This window comes from Sander lucioperca, chromosome 10, assembly GCF_008315115.2.
Source record: "Sander lucioperca isolate FBNREF2018 chromosome 10, SLUC_FBN_1.2, whole genome shotgun sequence".
Lineage (NCBI taxonomy): Eukaryota > Metazoa > Chordata > Actinopteri > Perciformes > Percidae > Sander > Sander lucioperca.
Genome location: NC_050182.1, coordinates 7,520,519 through 7,533,585, shown reverse-complemented (window position 1 = coordinate 7,533,585; position 13,067 = coordinate 7,520,519). Strand labels below are relative to the sequence as shown.

General features: G+C 40.0%; 1 protein-coding gene across 1 annotated transcript; it reads left to right on the top strand.

The window, feature by feature from the left end:
• Positions 1-520: 520 nt before the first annotated feature.
• rrp15 (ribosomal RNA processing 15 homolog) lies at positions 521-9,620 on the top strand. The gene is made up of 5 exons (XM_031319819.2): positions 521-646; positions 4,987-5,297; positions 6,383-6,480; positions 6,569-6,758; positions 8,664-9,620. The coding sequence occupies exons 1-5, from the start codon at positions 604-606 to the stop codon at positions 8,808-8,810; spliced, it is 789 nt and encodes a 262-aa protein (XP_031175679.1). The 5' UTR covers positions 521-603; the 3' UTR covers positions 8,811-9,620.
• The last annotated feature ends 3,447 nt before the right edge of the window (positions 9,621-13,067 follow it).

Below are 13,067 nucleotides of genomic sequence, written 5' to 3'. Positions count from 1 at the left end.
CTTTACAGGCAAGGGGCAGTTCATCTCGAACAAGCCTAATATCTCCCTTCCTTTCGTAAAGGATGGTCCAGTGTATACTATGCTAAAGGGGGTAACAAATGAAGCATTAAAGCACCTTTTCTTATCACTTAAATAATTCGAACGGCTCCATAGACTGTAGCCGTTTCTCAATGTCAAGGAAGGATCCTCCGAAGCCAGAATTGAGCAGAACTAGTCAACAGCGTCTTTCTTCTTTTACAAAGTTTTGAAAGTGACAAACAGCCACCTGTCTTAGTCTACGGATATGTTCAGTAAACAATGGTACAGAGTAACTTTCCAATGACGCATCATCACTCTCCATCTCTATAACACTGCCACACAATTTGCACCAACAAAAACTAGCTCCTTCGAGCCGGAGTTGAACCAGCGACCTACCCCAACCTACAGTCCTCCGCTCTACCAACTGAGCTATCGAAGGGAACATACCGTAAAAATGGTACGATAACTGCCGAACCTTGACGGCTTTTATCGTGGCAGCCACTGAACTACTTCCGGGTCATTTCACTCCGTTAGGAACCTAAGTATGTTCCATTTACTCTACGGTGCCATTTCAGTGTAACTCCAATGATGGCAGCTCTGTTGACAACACATGTGCAGCAGTTGTCTGGTGAGTTTTTATATACAGTTCACTTGTGTTGCCTCCCGAGAAAAGGCGTTTGCCACTTATTTTAATCTCACAAATATACGCCATTAAGCTAGCTAGCTAACCTTACTTACTTTGGTCTGCTGTATGTTAGACGTTAATTTGCTCCATGGCTAGCTTAGCACTAGCCCTGTTCCTTTTAGCTTTAGTAGGCTAACCAAAGCCGGAGTGCTCGATTATGTTTTTAGTAACGTAACATGAAAAAATGCAGCACTGTAGGGTTAGTAACGTTACTAGCTAACAAACGTTACTTGTCACATGAGGAAGAAAAGTACCGTTAACTGCAGTAACGTTAACGGTATTACAAATGTGGCGAATGTGTCCGTTCTGCACTCTTGCTAGAGAACGGTGCACTTACACCAAACGTCTTTCAAATATATATTTTTTGTTACCAAAAAGTTCAGGTTTTCATGCTTATGGATACGATTTTGACATCGCAGAAAACGACTGAAACTGTTTTAGTACATTCCTAATTTTGAGATATTGGACACAGCAAGCAACTTAAGTTTAATGTTGATTGTTAATTAACTTCTACACATCAAAATTCTAACCACTAAAAACAATCACACTGACGCCACAAACAAGAAGCAATTTATGAGGCTATACATTAAGACTTTCAGTTATTGTGCTCATATTTGCACATATTATTACATAACAACAAATATCCAATCGTCTGTGTAAAACGAATACTTGGATTTCTGAGGAAAATTCTAAATATATCTTAAAAGCTGCTTAGCTGACAGTGATAAAAGAAAAGAAAAAAGTCGTTTTTATACATAACTAACTAAATAAAACGAGCCTATCTATATGTAGGAATATATGTGATGTGTGCAAAAGATGTAATGTTTCAGAACAAAAACAAATGATGACTAAAAATCATCAGTGATTTTTTTTTATTTTTCTTCAGTCCAAATACATGACGGTATGGGTGTTTCAGTTGGATATATAAATAAAATCAGCGATGACTGCGGAAACAACAGGCTCTTGGTGTAGGTTGCTATGGCAACACTCCAACATGGCACACAGTGTAAAGGTAACTGTAAAGCTGTATATTGAAGATTAACCCAACAAGAAACCAAATGAGAAGGATTTTGTGCTGGAAATTCTTACTGCACACCCATCTTATGTTTCTATCAATTCAAATACACTTTTCATGAAAGAGTCATGGTGAACAATCCTCCAAATGTTTCAGCTGTAATAGTCCCGCACATACACAGACCTTTTCACATACTGTAAAGGCCGTTTTATGGTTGTGCGTAGAATCGACGGCGTACCCCCGCAGACCCCTCTGCGTCTACGCCGGACCCTACGCCGTAGCCTGACGTGCACCTCTCGAAAAATGGAACTACACGTCGCAGCGACGCACGTCTCTCGTCCGTGGCTTGGTAGCGTTGCATTTCCCCCCCCGACTCATTTCCTGGTTCTCCTCCATAAACAACATGAAATCAAGGAGAGGGTTAACTTTTCCTGCTACAGATTTCCCACCGTGGTCAGAGAGCACTTTGTTTCTCTCACTATGACTCTAGAGTCAGTACTCGCTCTGAAGCTAATCGCCGTCACTCTCTCACTTCATCCTCGCTCTGTCACCCACTCCCCCCCACACACACACACACAAACACACACACACGCACATGCCGGCTCGACGCACACACCAGCGCACAAGTATAAACATCAGGCCACTTACGTAGGCTACGGCGAGAGCTCTGCGTGGAGCCTCCGCAGAATTGTAAAACAGGCTTAGTGTAGAGGTATCCTCCTGTCAACACTGAACAGACTGATGACTGATTACACGTCAGAGGAGACTCTCAGATGAGGCAATGTTTCTGTCTGGATTTCTTTGTGACATGATGGGTTTAAAACCAGACTCTGAACCATTAATTAAAAAGAATAACACTTAGGTATAGAAACAACTTGTATGCTGTACAGCTATTGGTGACATTTCTAAGAGTTGATGGCAAGACAACAGACATAATTAACACCTTCTTATTAAGCTACCAATTAGGGCTGCGCGATATTTTGTTCGCATTTGTTCTACATCACGATGTGCGCATGCGTGATAGTCACATCGCAGGATGTTGCGATGTTGACGCTACAACTTCTTTGCTGCTTGATAAAAAAAGTAAACTTTCACCGTTCTCCTTTTCCATGATTGTTACCGGCCGACCCTTCCCCTTTAAAGTGCCCATATTATGAAAAAAATCACTTTTTCTGTGATTTTGGGGTGTTATGTTGTGTCTCTGGTGCTTCCACACACATACAAACTTTGATAAAAATCCATCCATGTTGTTTAGAGTGAGATACAGTTTCTGAATGTGTCCTGCCTTCAGTCTCTGGGTGAGCTGGTCAAAATCAGCACGGCTTGTGACGTCACAAGCCGAAACGAGCAGGCTAACCGCAACCATTAGCTCGTAGCGGTTAGCATGCTAACGCTAGCATGCTACCTCGTTCTCAATAGCAAAGCACTGCTACAACACACACAAGTTCACCTTAATCTACAAAAGAACTACTTACATGTGCGCCCTCATTTAGAAGTCTCCCAGCTAATCCTGCCTTGTAACTGACCAAAGTTGTAGAAACAGCCTGTCTTTTACTGGGGGTGTTAATGGGAAGTGAGGCTCTCCCGTGTGTAGAAAAGTACCGTAAGCGGCAGCTGCCGCTGACACAGTGATGCACATGCTTTTCCATGGGTAGTGAAGCTACAGTAGTCAGTGTTTTATGTTCGCTGTAAAGACAAACTAAATCACCTGATTAATGCAACGTAATCACGACATCTCCCGGCCATTTTTCACCGCAGAACGCTGCTACCAGCCAGGCTAAAGCTAACATAGTTAGCCTAAAGAAACAAGGCGTCTGTCCCAACTAACGTTATGGTTCGGAGCTGCGACATCAGTCTGTTTCTGATACACAATACCACAACCTGAAATTTAGAGGAAGCAACACGCATGCATTATTAATATCATTCACTTTAGCCTGGATTGATATTATATGAATACAGTGGTGTCATGTCAGTCAACCAGTGTATTTCTTCCTAATTTCCCTCTCCAAAATCACTTCAGAAGAGTAATCACAGTGCTTACTTGCTTTGGTTTTTGTAAAGCATTAAAGTTCAACAAAGAATGGTTCACATAAGAAAATTTCCTTTTTTCATTTTTATTTTCTTTGTAGATGCACTCCCCTACTTTAGTATTTCTAAATAGGGCTATTTATGTCCTCTTGTAAAAATGTGTCTTTTTTTCATATCGCAATATATATCGCAGGGGGAAAAAATATCGTAATGTAAGTTTTTTTCAATATTGTGCAGGCCTACTACCAATTCACAATTTTGACTTCCCTATGTCTTTTTACAGTGGTTCTCTTCAAAAGCAAAGTACCTATAGAAACATTTAAACATTAGCTTTCTGGGTAACACTTTATTTGAAGGGGTGTGCACAAGACTGACATGACACTGTCATTATGACATGACAGTGATGTCATGAACATGAAGGAGTCATTTTGAGTGTTCATGACTGTGACGAAATCGCAATATAGACTAGTGCAATATCCAAATCGCAGGGGGGCGCAATATTTGTTAAAGGCAAAATATGTGTCCAACCATTCTGAATGAAGTAGTGTGGAGCTGCAGAGACGTCCGCGGCCTACAAATCCTCTCCTACAGACTAAAGAAAAAGTCTTTGTTTGGTACAGGTCCTCGCAAAAATCACTCTTAATTTTTTTTATTTTTAAATGAAAATGAGAATAATGATACAAAAATGATCATTCCCTCCAATATCGTGGATCACGTTGCAATCGCAATATCAGTCAAAAAAAATCGCATTAGATATTTTCCTCATGTCATGCAGCCCTACTTTTAATGCAGACTTAGCATTGTCCGAGATGTCTTTGTCATGACAACTTGACTTTAACGAATAGCTTTTAAGACATGCTTGTGCTTGGTGGGTGGCGCATGATGTGACCCGTCATGGCTGGGTTCAGTAATAAACTAGTCAAAGAAAGGTTTATTGAAAACAATGAGTACATTAAAAGACAATTTAGAAAGAAATGACTATTTACATATTAAACAACCTAGACTAGATGATACAGATGAAGTGTAGCCTTTGATGTGCTTTGTCACTTACATCTGGTTGGTTTGTCAAATAACTTTTATGGTTCAGCAGATGAAATACCAGTTGTTGTTTTTTTTTTACCCATTCCTAATCTCATAATTGTGGTGGACCATGGACAATGGTAAAAGGGTCATCATGTTTAAGTGTAGTGAGAGGTGGTAGCAACAGCAATAATCATTTGTATTTCCTCGTGTGACTTAGGAGACGATGCGCAGCAGAGTGATTCTGAAGGAGGGAGCCACGATGAAAGGTCAGATGATGGCGCGAGTGATGGAGGAGAAGATGACGGAGATGGTGAAGGAGGGAGTAATGGGGAGGAGGCAGAGAATGAAGACGGAGAAGAGGATAAAGCGGCAGATGAGTGTAATGCCAATGCTGGGTGGGCAGAGGCCATGGCAAAGATCCTCGGGAAGAAAACCCCAGAGAGCAAAACCAGCATCTTGGTAAAGAACAAAGAGCTGGACAAGATGAAAGTAAAAGAGAGAAAGGAGCAGCTGGAGAGAAAGAAACAGGTAATCAGCACTGTCAGACATCCTTCAAAACTGAATTTACAATACTGTTTTTTTTTTATTGTTGATACCTAGTAGTTCATCACTCAACATGTCTTCTGAATCGATAGAACCCACTTGTAAATTTGGCACACAAGTGATCCACGGCCAGCTCATATACAGTATCTCACAAAAGTGAGTACACCCCTCACATTTTAGTAAATATTTCATTATATCTTTTAATGGGACAACACTGAAGAAATTACACTTTGCTACAATGTAAAGTATTAAGTGTACAGCTCGTATAACAGTGTAAATGTGCTGTCCCATCAAAATAACTCAACACACAGCCATTAATGTCTAAACTGCTGGCAACAAAAGTGACTACACCCCTATGTTAAATTCCCATAGAGGCAGGCAGATTTTTATTTTTAAAGTCCAGTTATTTCATGGATCCAGGATACTATGCATCCTGATAAAGTTCCCTTGGCCTTTGGAATTAAAATAGCCCCACATCATCACATACCGTTCACCATACCTAGAGATTGGCATGGGGTACTTTCCATAAAATCATCTCTTAATGCAAATCAAACCAGCTATTAGGCTAACCGACATAAAACCATGCTAATCTCTAGGTATGGTGAAGGCTATGGTCAAATTATGTGTGCTGAATACACTCTTGAGTCTTGTAGCTTCCAACACAGCATAGTTCTTTTTTAATTCAAAGCTACTACCAAAGGCATAGAACACTTACACAATAAGGAGCAAAGGAGTTTCTTTACGTAGTCCGTGCTTGTTAACTGTCCACCTTTTCCGCGTCTTCTAACGTAATACCAGAGAACGCCTCTACCTCTCTGCGTCGTAGGTACAGGAGAGGTAAAGCGAGGGGAAGATTTATTATCCACCAGTTAATTCAGGATGGTGTCAGTCTGGCGTCAAATGCTAAAGTGGCCAAATATACTCAAAAGAATGAGAGATGGGCAAAGGTTTGTCATTTTGTAGAAGCTGCATTGAGTAACACTGCAGGAACAGATGCAGACCGATGGTTTTCCAGCATGAAAAGTTTGGGGAGCTAAATGTGAGGATTTATTTGTACCTGTGTCCATCAGGTTGACAAGAAGCGAGCGTGGGAGATGATGTGCAGAGAGAAACCTGACATAGTGAAGGACCGTGAGACTGAAAGAGCTCTACAGAGAATTGCTACCAGGTGTCTATACCTTTTTCTGTGTGGTTTCGTTTTAACATTCTCAGAAACAAGTTTCATTCCTGATTCCAGGGTGTATTTTTCTGTTCAGAGGGGTGGTGCAGCTGTTCAATGCTGTGAGGAAACACCAGAAAACAGTCGATAACAAGGTGAAGGAATTTGGTGGCTCAGAGAGGAAGAAGGCCAAATTTCTTTCATCTGTCTCTAAGAGAGACTTTATCGATGTGCTAAGAAGGACGGAGGAAGGCAGCGGAGTCACCGGCAAGACTGGAAAGGACGCTGTAAGTTAAATGATATCTTATGTTCTGTCTGTTTGTTCTTTCTTAGAGGCTACATGTTTTAAATCCTTAACGGTAATTACAAACGAGTTTGCCGTCACTTTTCCATGGATCTGACACCTGACGGGCTGTGCCTCTTTCGGACAGTCTCCCAGGGGACGGGAGCTACATTAGGTCTGTCGGCAACAATTAGCGTTACTGGGGCTTACAGCCAGCCCGTCAGCAGATGGGACATTGGGCATGTTTCACAGCTGCTGCAGTTGATAAAAAGAAAAAGAAAAGAAATAGTCTGCCAGTGTCTCCATTGTGGGCTTGTGCTGCTGCTTCACTATGTTGTTGAGCTGTTTTAACGGATCAAGCACAAGTGTTTAGTTATTTGGTACACCAGACCAGTGAGAGAAAAACAAACATTGCATGTTTTATTTTGCAGAATGTGTCGATACTTCACCTTTGCACTTTTTTTAACAAACTGTGATTTCACTGAGTGCTCTCATGGTGTCACTGTTGCCTCATGAAGAAAGCATGTGCCATGGAGCAGAGCTAGAAGCATGCACTGAACCTAGAGCAGGGGTGGCCAAACTCTTTTGAAAGAGTGCCACATATGACATATGTGAAGATGCCCGGGGGCCAATGTCCCTTCTGACATTTTTTTTATCAATAAAAGTTACAGTGGTACTCATAAGTTTATGAACCCATGCTAAAGTTGACTAAAAAGAGGAATAAAAAAAAAAAAATCTTTTGGAAAATGATCTTAATGCCTTATTTAAAAAAAAATAGGAAAAATCCAACCTTTAAGGACACCAATTTTCTTTGTGAATGAATAATGGATGGATCCAGGATACTATGCATCCTGATAAAGTTCCCTTGGCCTTTGGAATTAAAATAGCCCCACATCATCACATGCCCTTCACCATACCTAGAGATTGGCATGGGGTACTTTCCATAAAATCATCTCTCAATGCAAATCAAACCAGCTATTAGGCTAACCGACAAAAAACCATGCCAATCTCTAGGTATGGTGAAGGGTATGTGATGATGTGGGGCTATTTTAATTCCAAAGGCCAAGGGAACTTTATCAGGATACATAGTATCCTGGATCCATGAAATAACTGGCCTTTAAAAATAAAAATCTGCCTGCCTCTATGGGAATTTAACATAGGGGTGTACTCACTTATGCCCCCTGTATTTTAAGGAAGAACATTTATTTATTTACGATACATTATTCATTCACAAAGAAAATTGGTGTCCTTAAAAGGTTGGATTTTTCCAAAAATTTTTAACAAGGCATTAAGATCAATTTCCAAAAGATGATTTTTGTATTCCTCTTTTTAGTCAACTTTAGCATGGGTTCATAAACTTATGAGCACCACTGTATATAAAAATGCACTGATCTATAATCATTTTTTATTTTCATTGTCACAATTATCTCTTCCTTTTTTTAAATGGCAATGTAACCAAATCAACGCCACTCAGACGTAAACAAATTACTATTAAATAAACAAATAAACAAAAACTATTCTGCCTTACTTTTGCATCTGTATTCAGATAACCAAACATACAGTATGGAATATCTTAAACTTAAAGTTGATAAATATCTTAACCTCATGTTCATTCTCAACATGACTTTTTAAAAGTAATGCAAAATTTGTTAACATTTAAGCTTACAACATATGTCTCTTGCTCTTGTCCTTAACAAACCAAGGCTGCGGGCCGTATGAAATCTGGCTGCGGGCCATGATGGGGCCCCCGGGCCGGACTTTGGACATGCTGACCTAGAGTAACGTGTGTGTGTGTGTGTGTGTGTGTGTGTGTGTGTGTGTGTGTGTGTGTGTGTGTGTGTGTGTGTGTGTGTGTGTGTGTGTGTGTGTGTGTGTGTGTGTGTGTGTGTGTGTGTGTGTGTGTGTGTAGGCTACTGCAGCAGAGGAGAAGCCTGCCTGGAGCGTTCTCACAGACGACTTTATGATGGGAGCCAAAATGAAAGACTGGGACAAAGACAGTGACAGAGAGGAGGCTGATACACACTCAGGAGCGGGGGTGGAAAGTGACTCAAACTGACACGATCCATACAGACTGAAGGGACTGTGTACAGCAGGCTGTGATGCCTTCAGGGGGGACATTCTGGAGAACAGAAACCCTGACCTGTGACATGCAACTAGGGCTGCAACTAACACTTATTTTCATGTTCGATTAATCTGTTGATTATTTTCTCAATTAATCGATTAGTTGTTTGGTCTATAAAATGTCAGAAAAATGTGGATCAATGTTTTTCAAAGCCCAAGATGACGTCCTCAAATGTCTTGTTTTGTCCACAACTCAAAATATATTCAGTTTACTGTCAAGACACTAGAAAATATTCACATTAAAGAAGCTGGAATTTTTCGAAAAACCGATTACTTGATTATAAAAAACAGTTGGTAATTAATTTAGTAGTTGACAAGTAATTGATTAATCTATGTAGCTCTAAATAAAACTCCTGATCAGTTTGTCTGCACAAAAAGGATAGAGAAAATCTGGAAACTGTTTTTTACTGATTGTACACCCTAGATTTCTTTTATCATAGGTCACATTCTGGTATTTGTTGCTGAATATATTTTGCAGAGAAGGGAATGGTTTGTGACTGTACAACATCCTGTACCCTATATAATGGAGAAATTAACCAAGGGGGAACTTAAGTAAGAGTTTTACTATGTGGAGCTGCAGGTTCTGAGCTTCTGCCCTCCATCATAAATTTAGCATCAGTTTGCTCCCTTTTGTCTACATACTATTGTATTATTGAAAGACCTGTGATGGTGTAAACTCTGTAAATAGGAATGTTTTATACAGCGCTGGTTGAATAAACAACCAATTTGTGTATCACCGTCAGTGCTCTGTGGTCTTTCAGTATACGATTTGTGTCTGGTCATGGAATTGCTTAAGCGCTCAGCATTGTCCATATGGGCCTTTTTTTAGTTTAGTATTAAGTGGGGATGTCTATATGGTCAGGAAGGAGGGGAAACAATTACAGCAACCCATAACTCTTTGAATGAACGTATGGCATGTGAGTAGGGGTGTCGGATAAGATACGCCTTTATTGTCTCCTATAGGAAAAATTTGTCTTGGGCAGTCGAGAGAACAAAAATGGCTACACATCCTACATAAATGCATAACATACAGTTATCTCATACATATGCAATCAACTACAGTTAACATTTTTTTAGGGCTGTCAAACGATTACATTTTCTTAATCGTTGAATTTCTATACTTAATCGCATGTTTTATCACATGATTAAAATTCTATTATTTTGCATTTCAGAACTGTTTTTAAGTACATATTAACAATGGAAAGCCATTATTACCAGTGTATCTTGATTGGGAATCAAATGAATGCAAAGAAAGTGACTTTATAAAATTGATTTTAAGATTTGTATTTGTTTATTATATATTTAATCTAGTCACACATTTGAATTTAACAACAACTTTGAATGCACCAAGAGGCTGTAAATTACCAGTTTCATTGAACGCACCATCTGTGTTTTTCCGACAACAGCAGCTGCAGATTGTTACACCCCGTTGTCGGAATCCTCTACAGTGAAATACAGACAAACTTTACACCGTTTAGCGTTAACTGTCAGCATTGTAACCGGGTTTAATCCAGCTAATAGCTAGCGGTAGGTTAACGTTAGCTGCTGTAGAGTATAGTGTTAACTAGCTAGCGGTAGGCTAACGTTAGCTGCTATAGGGTATAGTGTTAACTAGCGTCATGTGCAGCGATGTTCTGTTTCCTGTAACGTCTGTTTCAGAGCATCAGAGAGAAGTGCAGGCATATCAGTGGCACCAGAATGAGGCATCGAAATCCGCGTTGCTATTCCTGCAGCAGCAGGATGTGTTACGAGGAAGTACGGCAAAATAGTAGTCTGTTAGGCACGACGCAAAGCCGAGTGAAGTGAAAATAAATTAATAAATGGCGGCATGCGATAAATACGCTTAAAAAAAAATTAACGCATTATGCTCGAACCTTAACGCGTTAATGCTGACAGATCTACATTTTTTTAACCCTCTACCTACCCCAAAACTCACAGAAAACAGAGAACCTACTACACATCCACCCCCTTTATATTGCACATATATTCAACCCAAATTGCACATTTCCCATTAAACATGCTGTGATCAAGTTATGTATTGCACAATGCTGTATTACATAAAAAAGTAATGTACAAAAGCCTTACCAGATATTGCACATACTTCACTAACCATAAGGTTGAGTACTACAAATATTACCTGTACTTACAACTCAGCACATTCAAGGTGCTTTAAAATTGAGTAGACATTGGTAATTGAGGCATTGTCTGTGCCCCTGCCATAATTATACGCAAATTGGTAAGGGTCCAAGAGATGCTGTACCTTACTCCTTAGATTTCCTACCTTTATGCGTTCAAATGAGTTCATCACTATTGATGTCAGTGCTACTGGTCTATAATCATTAATATGCTGTGGGCAGGGTTTTAGAGATGGAGAGCTCCAAGCTGGAGTCAGCTAATCTGAAAATGTTTTAAGAATAAATGGTGAAATATCTTTTTAAAAACCATGGTGACAGCATTGGATTCATTCGTATTCTATCCTGTATTGGGTCACGTGGCATTGAAATAGATATAGAAATAGAAATAGGTATCTGTAGCAGATCACATTGTTTTCATAATCAAGATCAAAATGTTTGCTTTGTCCAATTCATTCAGCATGTTCAGTTCCTAATTTTCAGAGTCCAGGTTAGTCATATCTTTCACAGTGTCCCATAGTTTTTTCGAGTTGTTGGTTGAGAAGGCTTTCCTAACACGTGTGCTGTATTGCTCCCGAGCCTTCCTAAGTTTCCCACTCAGGTCTTTTTGAATTGATCTTAGCGCCATTAAATCATTGCTCCGGAAGGCTTGCTTTTTTCTCCTGATCAGTTTATTTTCATGTGTGATGTAGTCTTAATTGTTGGAGTAGATTGTGATAGTATTTTTTGGCACAACAGTGTCGACACAGAAATGAATATACTCTGTTATCGCTTCTGCAGTATTGTCAATATTATTGTCCTGGTGGAAAACATCCCAGTCTGTGGCCAGGAAGCAGCCACTTAACTTCTCCTTGCTCACATTCTGCCAGACACTGACAGTTTTTGAGGAGTTAATTCTGGCAGCATATGGATCTTTAATGTTGCCGTAGCATTTATCCAGTGTCCTATTCTTCTGTGTGCTATTGTAACATATTGCTGCAATCCTGGAAGAGCTCCAATTTGCAGTGATTGAAGTCTCCGAGACCAAATATAGGGGAATCAGGCTTGTCTTTTAACTGCTGGTGGACACAGTCTGCTACACATAAGGCTGCTTTGGATGCGTTCCCACTGGGCGGGATGTATGCAGGACATATGAAAATGTTCCCATAGTCTCTGGGTAGATAAAAAAGGTCTTAGGCTTATGCATATGATTTCAAGGTCCGGAGTGCACACCCTGTCTTTAATTGTGTAATTCTTGCACTAAGAGTTATAAATAAAATATTAATTGATTGCGGGTTTTGTGTAGATTTGGACTTGTATACATTTATTCCACTTTGTTTAAACGGCGAAATGGAGAGGCCTTGTTCACTTGTTTGGAGCTGGCTGGTGAATGTGACGCTCGTATCGGCCTTGCTGGATACACCGTGACTCTGTTTGTGGATCTACCGATCGCTGTGGATTACTTTTTTTTCGTTTCATTGGATTACGGCAAAATACGGATCTTTTTTCTCAACGTGTCTTAACGTTTTATGGTGAGTTTGGAGAGGCATCTTAACAGACTGTAGGTCCAACACTGATTGTTCACCGTTATATTTTAGTTGAATTTAAGCGTCTGTCTATTGCGTTCCAAAACAGCCTGCCGCGACTGGATTTGATAAGGGCGAATTGTTAAATTGTTACAATGTAACTTAAAATGTTAACAATGTTAGTAAGTAAATCTACTGAAATGGCCACCACACCATAACAGAGGAGTGTGATGTGTAAGATGGGAATGCAGAGGTTAACTCCTGTATGTCATGGCTGTAAAAATCAAATGGTATCTGTACTTCTTTGCTAAGTGCAAACTTGTACGCAAGGGGAGGGTCATACCTCTTTCTGAAATCATTTTGGAGGGTCATAGGAAAATTATTACTGATGAGGGGAGGGTCATGTCTTTTTAGGTTAGAGGCCACAAAACTCCTCTGGTGGCCCCTTAATTAAATAACAAACAGTCCCTAAGCTGACCTTAGGTCAGTGGTGTAGCCTATGTAAATGTTGGGGTGTGACAAAGTTAGAGACTAGAGCCAAATAAGGAGGAGCCA